The sequence below is a fragment of the Carassius auratus genome, chromosome 25, assembly GCF_003368295.1.
Source record: "Carassius auratus strain Wakin chromosome 25, ASM336829v1, whole genome shotgun sequence".
Classification (NCBI taxonomy): Eukaryota; Metazoa; Chordata; class Actinopteri; order Cypriniformes; family Cyprinidae; genus Carassius; species Carassius auratus.
This window is the reverse complement of record NC_039267.1, coordinates 3,665,218-3,679,097: the sequence shown is the minus strand read 5'-3', so window position 1 is coordinate 3,679,097 and position 13,880 is coordinate 3,665,218. Positions and strand designations below refer to the sequence as shown.

General features: G+C 38.0%; 1 protein-coding gene across 1 annotated transcript in view; it reads left to right on the top strand.

Annotated features, from left to right (window-relative positions):
* Positions 1 to 10,544, top strand: part of LOC113042803 (GTPase IMAP family member 5) — a 38,859-nt gene extending 28,315 nt beyond the window's left edge. Inside the window, exons 3-4 of the mRNA XM_026201804.1 lie at positions 9,599 to 10,422; positions 10,521 to 10,544. Of these exons, the coding sequence (XP_026057589.1) occupies positions 9,599 to 10,422; positions 10,521 to 10,544 (848 nt within the window). The remainder of the gene's footprint in view (positions 1 to 9,598; positions 10,423 to 10,520) is intronic.
* The last annotated feature ends 3,336 nt before the right edge of the window (positions 10,545 to 13,880 follow it).

Sequence of the window (13,880 nt, the reverse complement as noted above, 5' to 3'; positions counted from 1 at the left end):
GGGGGGCCCGCTGTTTTGCTAGCAGCAAATGAGTGAGAGAGTTTAGTCCCAACATACACCAATTCCTCCATTTTCTGTGAGAAGCACAGAAGTGGAGATGCTGGAGAGAGGGACTATGTGTCTGGTGAGATGGGCTGTGTCTCTGGTGTTTCCGGTGGCTGTGATGTGTTGTCCTGGCTTCCCTGGCTGTTTTCCAGAAAGTCGTACTTGGGTGGTGAATCTTGTAGCTCTTTTGATACATCACAGTCAGTCTGTGAGCTCTGTGGACAGGGCTCAGCAGGGATAGTGTCTATCAGCAGTGATTGTTTTGGCTGTGTGGTGTTATCAGTGTCCTTGTGGGATACGTCAACCACATGATGACTTGGACCCGGTGTGTGTGTGGTGAATGGATTGACACACTCTGCTGAAGGATGAAGAAGGGAGAAGTAGATATTGTCCTTAAACACTCTTGCACCAAGTTTGTTTGGGTGAAGGCCATCCGGTTTAAACAATTGTCTATGGCCCCAAAAAAGATTGAAGTTGTCGATGAAATTTACTCCTTTTATATTACAAGATCTTTGTAGCCATGTGTTCAGCCCAAGCAACCGTGAAAACATATTTGTTCCCCTTGCCGGGAGTGGTCCACTGATGAACAACTGAACTTTGAGTCTTTGAAGTGTTTCAAAGAGTTCACTGAAGTCCTTCAGTGAAGGAAAAAGTGTGGTAGGAAAAGGTGCATAAGCAACAGGGATGACTTCAGCCTTGGGAAGATTGTCAAGAAAAGCAGATTCAAGAACTTGGGAGAGCTTCACAAGGAGTGGGATGAAGCCGGAGTCGAAGCCGAAGTGCATCAAGGTTCACCACACTCAGACATCTTTAAGAAAAGGGCTACAGCAGTCACATTCCTAAAACCAAGCCACTCCTGAAACCAAAAAAACAAACATCAGAAGAATTTCACCTGGGATAAGAAGAAAAAGAACTGGACTGTTGCTCAGTGGTTCACAGTCCTCTTTTCAGATGAAAGTAAATTTTGCATTTCATTTGGAATTCAAGGTCTGGAGGAAGACTGGAGAGGCACAGAATCCAAAGTCCAGTGTGAAGTTTCTGAAGTCAGTGATGATTTGAGTGCCGTGACGTCTGCTGGTGTTGGTTCATTATGTTTTATCAAGTCCAAAGTCAATGCAGCCATCTACCAGGAGATTTTGTAGCACGTTATGCTTCCATCTGCTGACAAGCTTAATGGAGATGCTGATTTAATTTTGCAGCAGGAATTTAGCACCTATGTCAGGGATCTAGGAGGGAGGACCCAATTTCATTGGGAGGTAATAAGGTTTTATTGACAAAACAGACTGATGCAAGAGGGTAGTGAAGTGAACAATAGATAACACAACAGGATAACAGTTAACAGGAACAGCTAGGGGAGGCCACTGGGAAAGCTTCAGGAAACAACTGGCAGAATACTTGGCAACAGAGGGGGCAGCAAAACCAGGCTGATGGAGAAGACCACACAAGGCACCGTAGAGCAGATCTCAGACACTTGTTAACCACTGACTCTGAAACAGACCAAGTGCCAGGTAGGTAGAACCAGGGCAGGACGCACGGGGACAGGACATGAACTCGAACACAAAACTAGACAGGACAAAGCTCCACAAAAAACACAAATTAAACTCAAGACAAGGGAAGATATAAGCCAATGAACTAATAAAAGGTTAAGTAACAAGATAAGAAATTACCAGTTTAACCAACAAGAATCAAGACTAGAAAAGCCAAATAAATATTACAAAATAAAAGCCAAAAGCAAGAACAAACAAATTACTAAAATAAGGAGCAAGACAAAAACATAGAACTACAAGGACTAGACAAGGGCACTAGACCAACCAGACAAGGAGACACGGGCGCGTGTTCAGCCACATACAGAGACAGAGAGGGTGTGAATGACCATGAACCAGCAAACAAAAAAGGGTAAGGGGCACTATAAATAAGGAGGAAAATACATGAGGGACAGTTGAGCACAATAAGACTGACCAAGCTGACGAGGGGGGTGTGGTAAACAGGAAACAAGGAGGAGGGGATAAAGGAGCACATGGCTGAAAAAACAATTAACAAAGCCATGTGCTGATACTAGACACAAGAAACAAAACATAAAACAAAGTGCAAAACCCTCACAACCTACCCACAGTGCCAAAACCACTTCCAAGTGATTTGCTGACCATGATTTTACTGTGCTTGATTGGCCAGCCAACTCACCTGACCTGAACCTCACAGAGAATCTATGGGGTATTGTGAAGAGGAAGATAAGTAACATCTGAAAAACAATACAGAGGAGCTGAAGGCCCCATCAAAGCAACCTGCAGTATCACAGACAGTAATTGCAAAAGGAGCCCTAACCAAGTATTGATAGCATAATTAAACCTACTTTGGAGATCTTGAACATTTCTGTTTTGTAAATCTTTTATTGATTGATCTTTGAGAAAATATTCTAATTTTTTGAGATACTGAAGCTGTAAGTCGTAACCATCAGAACTCAAACAAAAACTCTTTACATATTTCAGTTTGTGCATGTGCAATAAATGTAGAATATAAAAGGTTTGCTTTTTTAAATTAAATTACAAAAAATAAATAACTTTTCCATGATATTCAATTTTGTTTTACATGTACCTGCATTTACTTAAGGGAAATTGTACATATTGTAACCAATTGCTTTTATATATAATTGGACTTGTAATCACTTATCTATCATGCAAATATGCTAGCTATAATATTACATGGCAAAAACATGTATCAGGCACCAATATTTCTGGTCTAGGAGGAATACAAAGGAGTAATGGTCATTTTAAGGACCTGGCGGCAGCCATTTTGAAAAACGGGGCCTTTCTTGGAGTCAAACTTTGGTAAACTTTTAGTATGTTTTTAACTACATTTGATACTACTGTAAAACACTCAGAAACCTTTTGTTAGAATTTTTTGGGGTCAAGACATATTTGCAGCCGACTGTATATTTTAATTATAATTGTTGGAAAGACCCTCTAGCTCTGGATGAAAATATGTTAATTGTCCACTTACCTCCTCTGCAGGACTGTACAAACCAATGCAGTTTTCACATCAATAAAACTGCACTAGAAATTAATCTTTATCATATTTTAGCAGAGAAGTGTATGAATCATGAACAAAAGCACTCACTATAACAGTCTGCAGTCGCTCTGGATAAAGATGTCTGTGAAATGTCCACTTAATTCCTCTGATTTTAACCAGCAGTGCAGATGTTCACATCTGGAGATCTGACTGCAAATAAACATAAAACAGAAAGGATGAAACTTGCAAATATGATTTGTTCATTGGTGCCACATATAAACCACCTAGTAGTCTTTTAAGTGATCAGTGTTATACTCTACAAACCCTAAATGCATTACGAGCAATAATATTTTGACAAGTAATATTAAGCTTTTAATTTGAATATTTCAATGTATTAAAATACAGAATTATATAAAGTTTTTCAAATGGCAAAGCTTACACATTTGTGAGCTTATTGTTGACCTACATAAATTATAAATGAATAAATTCAATATATTCCAATCACATACATTCAGACGCTTTAGCAGTCCTTTTGAGCTTTCACTGCAGCAGTGTTTCCTCTTAACCTGTTAATATATTTAAATCATTTTTTTTCATAGCAACTGTACTACAGCAGGGAAGTGATTTAGCTGGATCACTTCATGTTTTATGTGACTGGCTGTTCACTGTGAACATCACACTTTCATCTGCACAGACTGTAGAGCTAATCATTAACTATCACCAACGATCACCTGATAAAGAAAACTTGAAGCAAGAACTGTGAGACCCAACCAAGTGATGTTTTGCTATTGTCAATTCTTAAACCTGCTTTGTGGGAGACGACCAGATTAATAAATAAAATTAACCAAGACAAAAACAAACTGGTTCACCATATTGATTCTTGCTTTACACATGACTTCTTCAGAATTAAGGCAGCAAGTGAACATTTTGTCCTCAAAGCTAATGTGTTAAGCCCATTTTGCATGAAATAAGTATTACCTGGTGACCTCCAGTCATTTGTAATAATTGCAGAGGTTGTCTGTGATCTTAATCCCGTGCGGATCGACCATGCAAATGCAAGTAAAATCACAGGATTCGCTTATACTGTGTGAATGCACCATACAAAATGAATATGGCTTTAGAAGCAGGAAAAATGGGCAAGCTTAAGGATTTGAGCAAGTTTCACAAGGGCTAAATTGTGATGGTTAGATGATTGGGACAGAATATTTCCAAAACTGCAGCTCTTGTAATGGTGTTTGTGGTCTGCAGTGGTCAGTATTGATCAAAAGTGATCCAAGTAAGGAACAGTGGTCAAACAGCAACAGGGTCATGGGCGGTCAAGTCTCACTGATCCACGTGGGGAGCGAAGGCTGGCCTGTGTGGTCCGATCCAACAGACAAGCTACTGGTTAAATTGCTCTGTTTAAATTGCGGGTTCTGATGGAAATGTGTGGGAATACACCATTGTAAGAAAGAGTGATGAGGACATTGACGATCTTAATGAAGATATTCATTGAAGCATTGCAGTGACAATTTACAGGTAGCACCTTGGGTTCAATGGAGTCAGAATGAACCACGAATATCCTAAGCTCTAACATTTTATACACTTAGTTTACTATACTTAACATAAATGAAGTTGCCCCTGTCATTACAGATTTGGTCTGTGATGGCCTGGATTTATACCACACAATTCTTATATATTCATCTTTGCAGTGGATCAAATAAAATGACATTATTATATTGGTTTGGTTTACAATCTTTATTTGTCATTCTACTGAGTCAGTGGACGGACGTAGTTATTTGACTTAAAGTTAAAACATTGAAATCAGTTAAAATTCCTCTTTGGCTAAAATGTGATTTTATATAAACATAGCAAATTGTTAAAGTTCATTCTTGTAATTAAAATGACTTGAAATGTTTAATGCCTGTTATGTTGTGAGAATGGACCAGCCTATGTGAATTCTAGGGCTGTAGAGGTCCTTTCTAGGTGCTGATCCACCATCTGGTCTGGATACGTACTGGATCCGGGTGACTGCAGTGACCCTCTGATCTGGATACAGACTGGATCTGGTGGACACGGTTACCTCGGAATAAGAGTGAAACAGACTAATATTAGTGTAGATGCCATTCTTCTAATGATGTAGCAATTACATCGGGTATTATGGGAAGTGTTCCCGGTTCCGGTTTACCTAATTAATGCAGCCTAAAAATCCTTTTAACGGATTTGGATATTAGAAGCATATTAGTATGTTATGTGTAAGCCAGGTTAAAGAGATGGGTCTTTGATCTAGATTTAAACTTCAAGAGTGTGTCTGCCTCCCGAACAATGTTAGGTAGGTTATTCCAGAGTTTAGGCGCCAAATAGGAAAAGGATCTGCCGCCCGCAGTTGATTTTGATATTCTAGGTATTATCAAATTGCCTGAGTTTTGAGAACGTAGCGGACATAGAGGATTATAATGTAAAAGGAGCTCATTCAAATACTGAGGTGCTAAACCATTCAGGGCTTTATAAGTAATAAGCAATATTTTAAAATCAATACGATGTTTGATAGGGAGCAAGTGCAGTGTTGACAGAACCGGGCTAATATGGTCATACTTCCTGGTTCTAGTAAGAACTCTTGCTGCTGCATTTTGGACTAGCTGTAGTTTGTTTTCCAAGCGTGCAGAACAACCACCCAGCATTACTAATTACTAATAACTAATTTAGATATATTTTTGAGATGGAAAAATGCAGTTTTACAAATGCTAGAAACGTTGCTTTCTAAGGAAAGATTGCGATCAAATAGCACACCTAGGTTCCTAACAGATGACGAAGAATTGACAGAGCAATCATCAAGTCTTAGACAGTGTTCTAGGTTATTACATGCAGAGTTTTTAGGTCCTATAATTAACACCTCTGTTTTTTCAGAATTTAGCAGTAAGAAATTACTCGTCATCCAGTTTTTTATATTGACTATGCATTCCATTAGTTTTTCAAATTGGTGTGTTTCACAAGGCCGCGAAGAAATATAGAGCTGAGTATCATCAGCATAACAGTGAAAGCTAATACCATGTTTCCTGATGATATCTCCCAAGGGTAACATAGAAAGCGTGAAGAGTATCGGCCCTAGTAGTGAGCCTTGAGGTACTCCATACTGCACTTGTGATCGATATGATACATCTTCATTCACTGCTACGAACTAATGGCGGTGATATAAGTACGATTATATGCTAATGCTAATGCACTTCCATTAATGCCAACAAAGTGTTCAAATCTATGCAAAAGAGACAATGCATGCATTAATAACATTGACATCCCTAATATACACTGACTGGCCAGTTTATTAGGTACACCTTGCTAGCAAAGGGTTGGACCCTCTTTTGCCTTCAGAACTACCCTAATTCTTTGCTGCATAGATTCAACAAGGTGTTGGAAACATTCCTCATAGATTTTGGTCCATATTTACATGATAGCATCACGCAGTTGCTGAAGATTTGTCAGCTGCACATCCATGATGCGAATCTCTCATTAAAACATATCCATCACATCCCAAAGCTGCTTTATTGGATTGAGATCTGGTGACTGTGAATGCCATTTGAGTAAAGTGAACTCATTGTTATGTTCAAGAAACCAGTCTGAGATGATCTGAGCTTTGTGACATGGTGAATGGTGACATGGTCAAATGACAGGAATCTTGAAAACTCAGTCAAACAGAAAATAGATCATAAACCTGATAATGACACAACTCCTTTAAGCACATTACGGGTTTTTCTGGTTTTCTCACAACGATCCCAGCTCTGAACTTCATTTTGTGAGACCATACCTGTGGTTATAAGATGAAGTCAAACAAGATAAATGCAAATTGGCTGCTAATATTGATTCTTGCATTTGACATCACATATTCAGAAGGTTAGTAGCTGCTTTTTTTCTTTATCTTTTCAGTTTGTGTTCTCTGGGAATTGAAAATTCAAAAAAAGCATTGTTAGCAACTTGATTATTCATCTGAATGAAAAATTACAGTTCTTCAAGCAATTTAGAGTAAGCTAATATTTACCCTTCATTAAATGAAGCTTCACTTCACTAACACTACAGCCCTGTGAAATGTAGCAAGCTTAGCGACAGCAAAATGGCAAAAGTAGTTTACTACATCCAAGTTATTTTTTTTTTTACTAATTTATTATTTTATATTGAACCAACATCATACCAAGTCCTTGCTCTCTCAGTGATCTATAAAACTGTCAGTCAAGCGGACAGACAGGTATAATAGTTCAGTTTAGTTGTTTATTCAACAACTGTTCCAAACCAATTTAGAAACAAAAATCAGTATCATGTACAGGGCTGGATTTACCTTATATTTTGACTTAGGCAAAATTCATTTTTAATTATTGCAGGGACAATCATTGAAAATAATAATATTTTAAAAAATAATTGAATAATAATTTAATAATGTCATGTAGTCCATAATAGACACAGTCAGTTTTACTCACTGAAATAATTATTCGTCATACAATTATTACTTCATAACTGTATTTGAGTCTTACACACATGCTATACAGATTGTGCATTAATTTGAATGGTGACAGCTATGATGGGAGAGGCTTGATGGAGTGCAGGAGATGCAGTTAACATTATCTTGACCTGTATTTGACTGTGACTTGACAACAAATGCTGAGACACTGTTCTCCGCTCCTCAAATACAAAAACATTAGCCTTTATAAATGTTGTGTTTCTTGAGTAAAGAAAACACTATATTTATTAAATCAACAGTTCTTCCGAATGCAAACAAGCTGAGATGCTCCAAACTGCACGCCATACTTCATTCACGAAAAAGGTGGATTGATGAGGTTTGACTGACAGTTTGAGGAGCCAATGACGTTACGAGGTGTAGTGTTGGTGGTAGCAATGCTACTGCCCATCAGTGTATATATATATATATATATATATATATATATATATATATATATATTTATATATATATATATATTAATGTATATTAGGGGTGTAACGATACGCGTATTTGTATTGAACCGTTCGCATTACGCATTATGTACCGAACGGTTCGTTGAACTAATTAATTATATTTGAACAAAAAAAAGTGAAATATAATGATATGCGTTCAACAAGGTAGCCCAATAACCCAAACGACGTAACAGGCAACGCCCCTGACACTCCTGAAGAAGAAAAAAACACCAACTTATATGTTTATGTTAGGCTACTCAGTCAGGCGCTGAGTGAGCGAGCAGTTCATGCACGGTATGTGGTGGCCAGTGCGTTTAACAGACCAGAAATAGAAGATCCTCCAATAACCAACAGGTCTGGTGTTTGAGTGCATTTGCTTTGGATTCCCTGTAAGCTATAATGGTGATGGCAAGTGAGTGGTGGATAAAAAAACAACGGTCGCATCTGCTACATGACAATAGGGTACACCAGCGGGAATAAAAAAATAAATAAAATAAAAAACACCAGCGGGAATACTTGAAACATGTCAACTCATTTACGCCGACATCACCTTAGTGTGTCAGTATCTGGGAAAAGACGGAAAAAAGGAGAAAAATACACGCAACAATCTATCCCTGCAGCATTTATACAGACATTTCCAACTGACTCAAACAGGGCAAAAGACATCACCGCGGCGATTGGTAGGCTACATTTACGTTACATTTACATTATAGCCGCGGATATGAGACCTTACTATTTACCATTCATTCTGTCATCACCATTATAGCTTACAGGGAATCCAAAGTGCACCCAAACACCAGACCTGTTGGTTATTGGAGGATCTTCTATTTCTGGTCTGTTAAATGCATTAGACATTTTGCAACGAGCCTTCAGCGCGTGCTGAGTGAGCGAGCGCCTTAGGGGCCGTTCACATATTGCGCCTAAAAACGCGTGGAAAACGCTAGGCGCGTCTTTCTCCTCCTTTCCAAAGTGCTCGGGCAGAAGCGCCCCTGAGGCATCTGCCTTTGCTAAGCAACAATGACGTGCTCTCTCCATGAAGACGCGGAAATTTCAGCAAAGGATAAATGGATTTGCAGCTCTGAAAATCGCTTGAAGTAGGCTAGCTCTGCTACTTAATTTATTTCAAAATTGCAATCCATATACAACTATGATCAGCTGTTCCTTCATCTTGGCTGAGCTTTCAACATTGTTACGGGAAAGGATGAAGCTGATTGGTTAGTTCTTGTCACATGACACACGGTGCGCTTGTGGCATTCTGAAAAGTTGAGATGTTTTTACATTTTGCTGTATCTAAAACGTACCAAACCGTACCGAACCGTGACATCAGTGTTTCGTGTCGAACCGAACCATGAATTTTGTGAACCGTTACACCCCTAATATATATATACATATATATATATATATATATATATATATATATATATATATATATATATATATATACACACACACACACACACACACATATACATACATATACATACATATATATATATATATACACATAAACACATATATACATATATATACATACAATATATCAGAGAACATACAGTATCTTCGATTTTTTTTCTTACTCCACTGGCAATTAGTTTTTTTCTTTGTGTGATGATTGAACTTTCCTTTTCAGCTTCTCATGATGACATTGATGAAGTGAGGATCCTGGTTGTGGGGGTCAGAGGTCAGTCCAGATTCAGTGCTGCAGATCTACTGTCAGGAAGGAAAGACGGAGGACAGGAGGACAGAGAGATTGTAAAGACTCCAGTAATTACAGACGGGGCTCGTAGAATGATGCTGGTCACTGGACCAAACCTCTGTGAGGAGGACGCAGCGAGACAGAGCTTCACAACAGCGCTGTTTCTCTCATCTCCTGGACCTCACGCCGTTTTAATGCTCCTGAATCTGGAAGATCACCAATCACAACAGTGTGATATTGAGAAACGAGCCCAGGAGCTGCTGGGAGCAGAAGTCCTGCAGTACTGCATTGTTCTTCTGCTCCAAAACCACCAGGAACCTTTGACAGGAGCGTCCAGAGGGATTGCTGGAGAAATGATCAACGCATGTGGAGGAAGAATTCACATCATAAGAGACTCTGAACCAAAACCTGCTCAAAGAGCAGCTCTTATAGCGGAAATAGACAAGTTAGGTCAGCTCAATGGTGGCAGCTTTTATTCAGTTCATAAATTAGAAACTGTAGAAACCATTCAAGATATGCATGAAAACCAGGTTTTATCTGTAATATATGAAACTTTTGGAGGAGCAGTTGGAATCATAGGATGGATTTTCTTCATTTCAGTAACTGCTCTTGCTATTTACACTAAAGGAAAGGAAATAAATTTGATTTATGGGGCAGCATTTACTGTATTTGTATTGTTTATGGTCTATCTAAGACGTTTTCTGAGTCCAGATCTTGCCATCCCACTTAATTTGGCCTTATTATCATCATTAGCAACTGTTCTTACAAAAGACTCTAAATTAGCTGATATTGAGTTTAAGAGCAATTGTCAAGACTTCAGATTAATCATAAGTCATATCATAATATTTTGTTTCAGGCTGCTAATACTTCCATGCGCTAAAATGATATCTTTTGTGCTTTTGATGGGTTCAGCTCTGGTCTTGGGAACAATCATCAGCACTAGGACATGGGCAGATGTGCTCATAGCATGTTATGCGGCTCCTGGGGTCACAGTTGGTGCTTTTGCATTCAGTGTTTTCGCCACAATGATTAGCTGTGAACAGTCAATACAAGCACTAGGGTCATTTCTGTGTTGTACCTTTGGGGCAACATTTTCCATTTGGTTTGTGAGTGTGTTTGGTGGGATGATGACAATAAGGCTGCTAACATTAGGATTGACAATTATGACTTTCCATTTAAACAATGAAATGATAAAGACTGTACTCTGGTTAATTTTTCTTACACTGTTTTTTTTCATGTGCTTGTGTGTTTATTGGATTAGTCATTCTGTCCATTTTAGAGGTGGTAGTGAATTTTCCCAAAGCAATAGTAGAAAACGTAATCAGTTTCTTACTTGTTTAATGTTGCATTATGATTTGGTTCATTAATAGTAATTTGGCAAAAGCAGATTTCATTAATCTAGTGCAGGGATCCTCAAATCTGGCCCACAAGATCCACTTTCCTGCAGAGTTGAGCTCTAATCCTAATCAAACACACCTGAGCATGCGAATCAATGTCTTCAGGATCATTAGAAAATCACAGGTAGGAGAGTTTGATCAAGGTTGGACCTAAACTCTGCAGCGCATTGGCTCTACACGACAAGACTTGAGGAACCCTAATCTAGTGTAAATCACAAACATTGACTAAAACACAAAAGACTCATTATTATGTATACATTTTACTTGTTGGTAAGATCCTTTAGCTCTGGATGAAAATATGTTAATTGTCCACTTACCTCCTCTGCAGGACTGTAGACAAACCAATGCAGTTTTCACATCATGTTGTTGTGATTTAACTTCATGTGAAGATTAACCTGTAAATAAAATCCAACTTACTGTATGAAACGTACAAATGTTAATAAGTAATATTAAGATGCTGCAGATCTTCTGTCAGGAAGGAAAGACGGAGGACAGGAGGACAGAGAGATTGAGAAGACTCCAGTAATTACAGACGGGGCTCGTAGAATGATGCTGGTCACTGGACCAAACCTCTGTGAGGAGGACGCAGCGAGACAGACCTTCACAACAGCGCTGTTTCTCTCGTCTCCTGGACCTCACGCCGTTTTAATGCTCCTGAATCTGGAAGATCAACAATCACAACAGTGTGATATTGAGAAACGAGCCCAGGAGCTGCTGGGAGCAGAAGTCCTGCAGTACTGCATTGTTCTTCTGCTCCAAAACCACCAGGAACCTTTGACAGGAGCGTCCAGAGGGATTGCTGGAGAAATGATCAACGCATGTGGAGGAAGAATTCACATCATAAGAGACTCTGAACCAAAACCTGCTCAAAGAGCAACTCTTATAACAGAAATAGATAAGTTGGTTCAGCTCAATGATCACAGATTTCACTCAGTATTGAGACAACAGTTAGAAACTGAAAGACTAGAGCTTTCACAAAGAATCAATGAAATAGATGGTAAACTTGGAAAAAGTAAGATCTCATCTACAATGCGTGACAGTTTTGGAGTGGTCGGATGGAGTCTGATAATTTCACTGATTGCATTTGTTTTGGCTACTGAACAGAAGCGCACAGTGTTCATTTTAGTGGCAACTTTAGCAGGACTCGTGACATTTATGGAATCTTTAAGAAATGCTTTGAGTCCACATGTAGCTTTTGCACTAAATTTGGCTCTGTGCTCCACAGTTGTGGCAGCCCTTATAAACTATCTACCAGTGTGCAAGTCAAGTGATAAAGAAAAAAAAGTTTTTTTTACACTGACAGTGGGTTTAGGAGTAACCCTTGGATCCATTGCAAGCATTAGAGTCACGTTGGAGCTTTTGAAGTCATAAATTCATCATCGGAGCCCCAAAAACTAAATGTCAGAGAATTATTGCTATTATTTCTGTTTTGTGCTGTAGGTGCTGAACTCACAGTGCCTTGTGTGATTTTGCTCAATGCACTGTTTGGAGAGATGCTTACAATAATTCTGCTAATAATCATGACTGCAACTGCAATGTTCAAATTAGAGCCCACCATGAAGGACACTACAATCGACTTAGTGTTGATTCCATGTGGTTTTGTGTTTACTGCTTCAGTTGTTCTGATTTTAGAGATGTTGTAGAGTTTGCTTAAAGTATATCTGGAATACTTCCTAAATTCTTTCTGGTTTTATCCAGCATTACTATTGTGTTCTTTAATGCTGATAATACAGTTCAGAAAACCTGTGAAGAGGATGGAATAAAACAAAATGTCACAACTGAGCAACTCACAAATCTCCTGGATCCCATTCCCTTTTTAATTCAAGTTGAGTGTGGGACCAAACCATCTCAGCATTACACTTGTCATCTAAATAATACATCATCAGCAAAGCTGTAATTTGACCAAGTATTATACAGGAATAAAAGTGAAAGAGAGCACGTTTATCTATAATCCAGTAACGTAAGTTAAAATAAGTAATATCTTAAGTATATTTTCATGCTTATAGTCATGTAATTTATTTTACTTAAAGGGATGTAGACTCAAAAAAATAACTCTTTGAACGAACATAAAAAAATCATGGAAAGGATTTCCACATGATTAATTTGCTTTATTTCAGCATTATGCAATTACGTTACTACAATTTTATGTACTTACGTTGGGTCAACTTAATTTATTAAGGTTGATTCAACTTATTTACTATGGTTGTGCAAAGCTTAATTTAATAGTGTCAGACCAACTAATTTGCAATTTTTTGGACAATGTTTTTAATAATTAAGTTCATTTTACAAAATAAGTTTAAGTAAACTTAACAAACCTTAATAGAGTCAACAAACAACAAATGAGTTAATTGATCCTGAAAATGTTAGATAATGATGACATAAAATTTGAATAATGCCATTTTAGAAATGCGGCCCCCTTGCTTTAGAATCATGAGAAACTGATTAATATTACTCTTCTTTCAGACCTTTCTATAATTTCAGCTTACCAATTATATCACAAGCATATATGAAACACAAAATAACATTGCAAACTGCTTGTTTCTTAGTTTGTTTTGTTCTAAAACTTATTAGAACAACTTCATTGCCATGAAAAGGATTACTCATCTACCTATCTAATGGTGCTACACTTCTCCAAGAGGGTGACAGAATAACAATTACCCATAATACACTGCAGAAATACTCAGCCAATGAGATGCCAGTCTGTGTTGGTTTCATTAATCTGTTACTTTTATGCAACAATGTTATGTCGGCTGAACAAATAATTTTTAAGTAAAGCTGACAATACACACTTTTTTGTTGAATGAACTAGATTACATCAA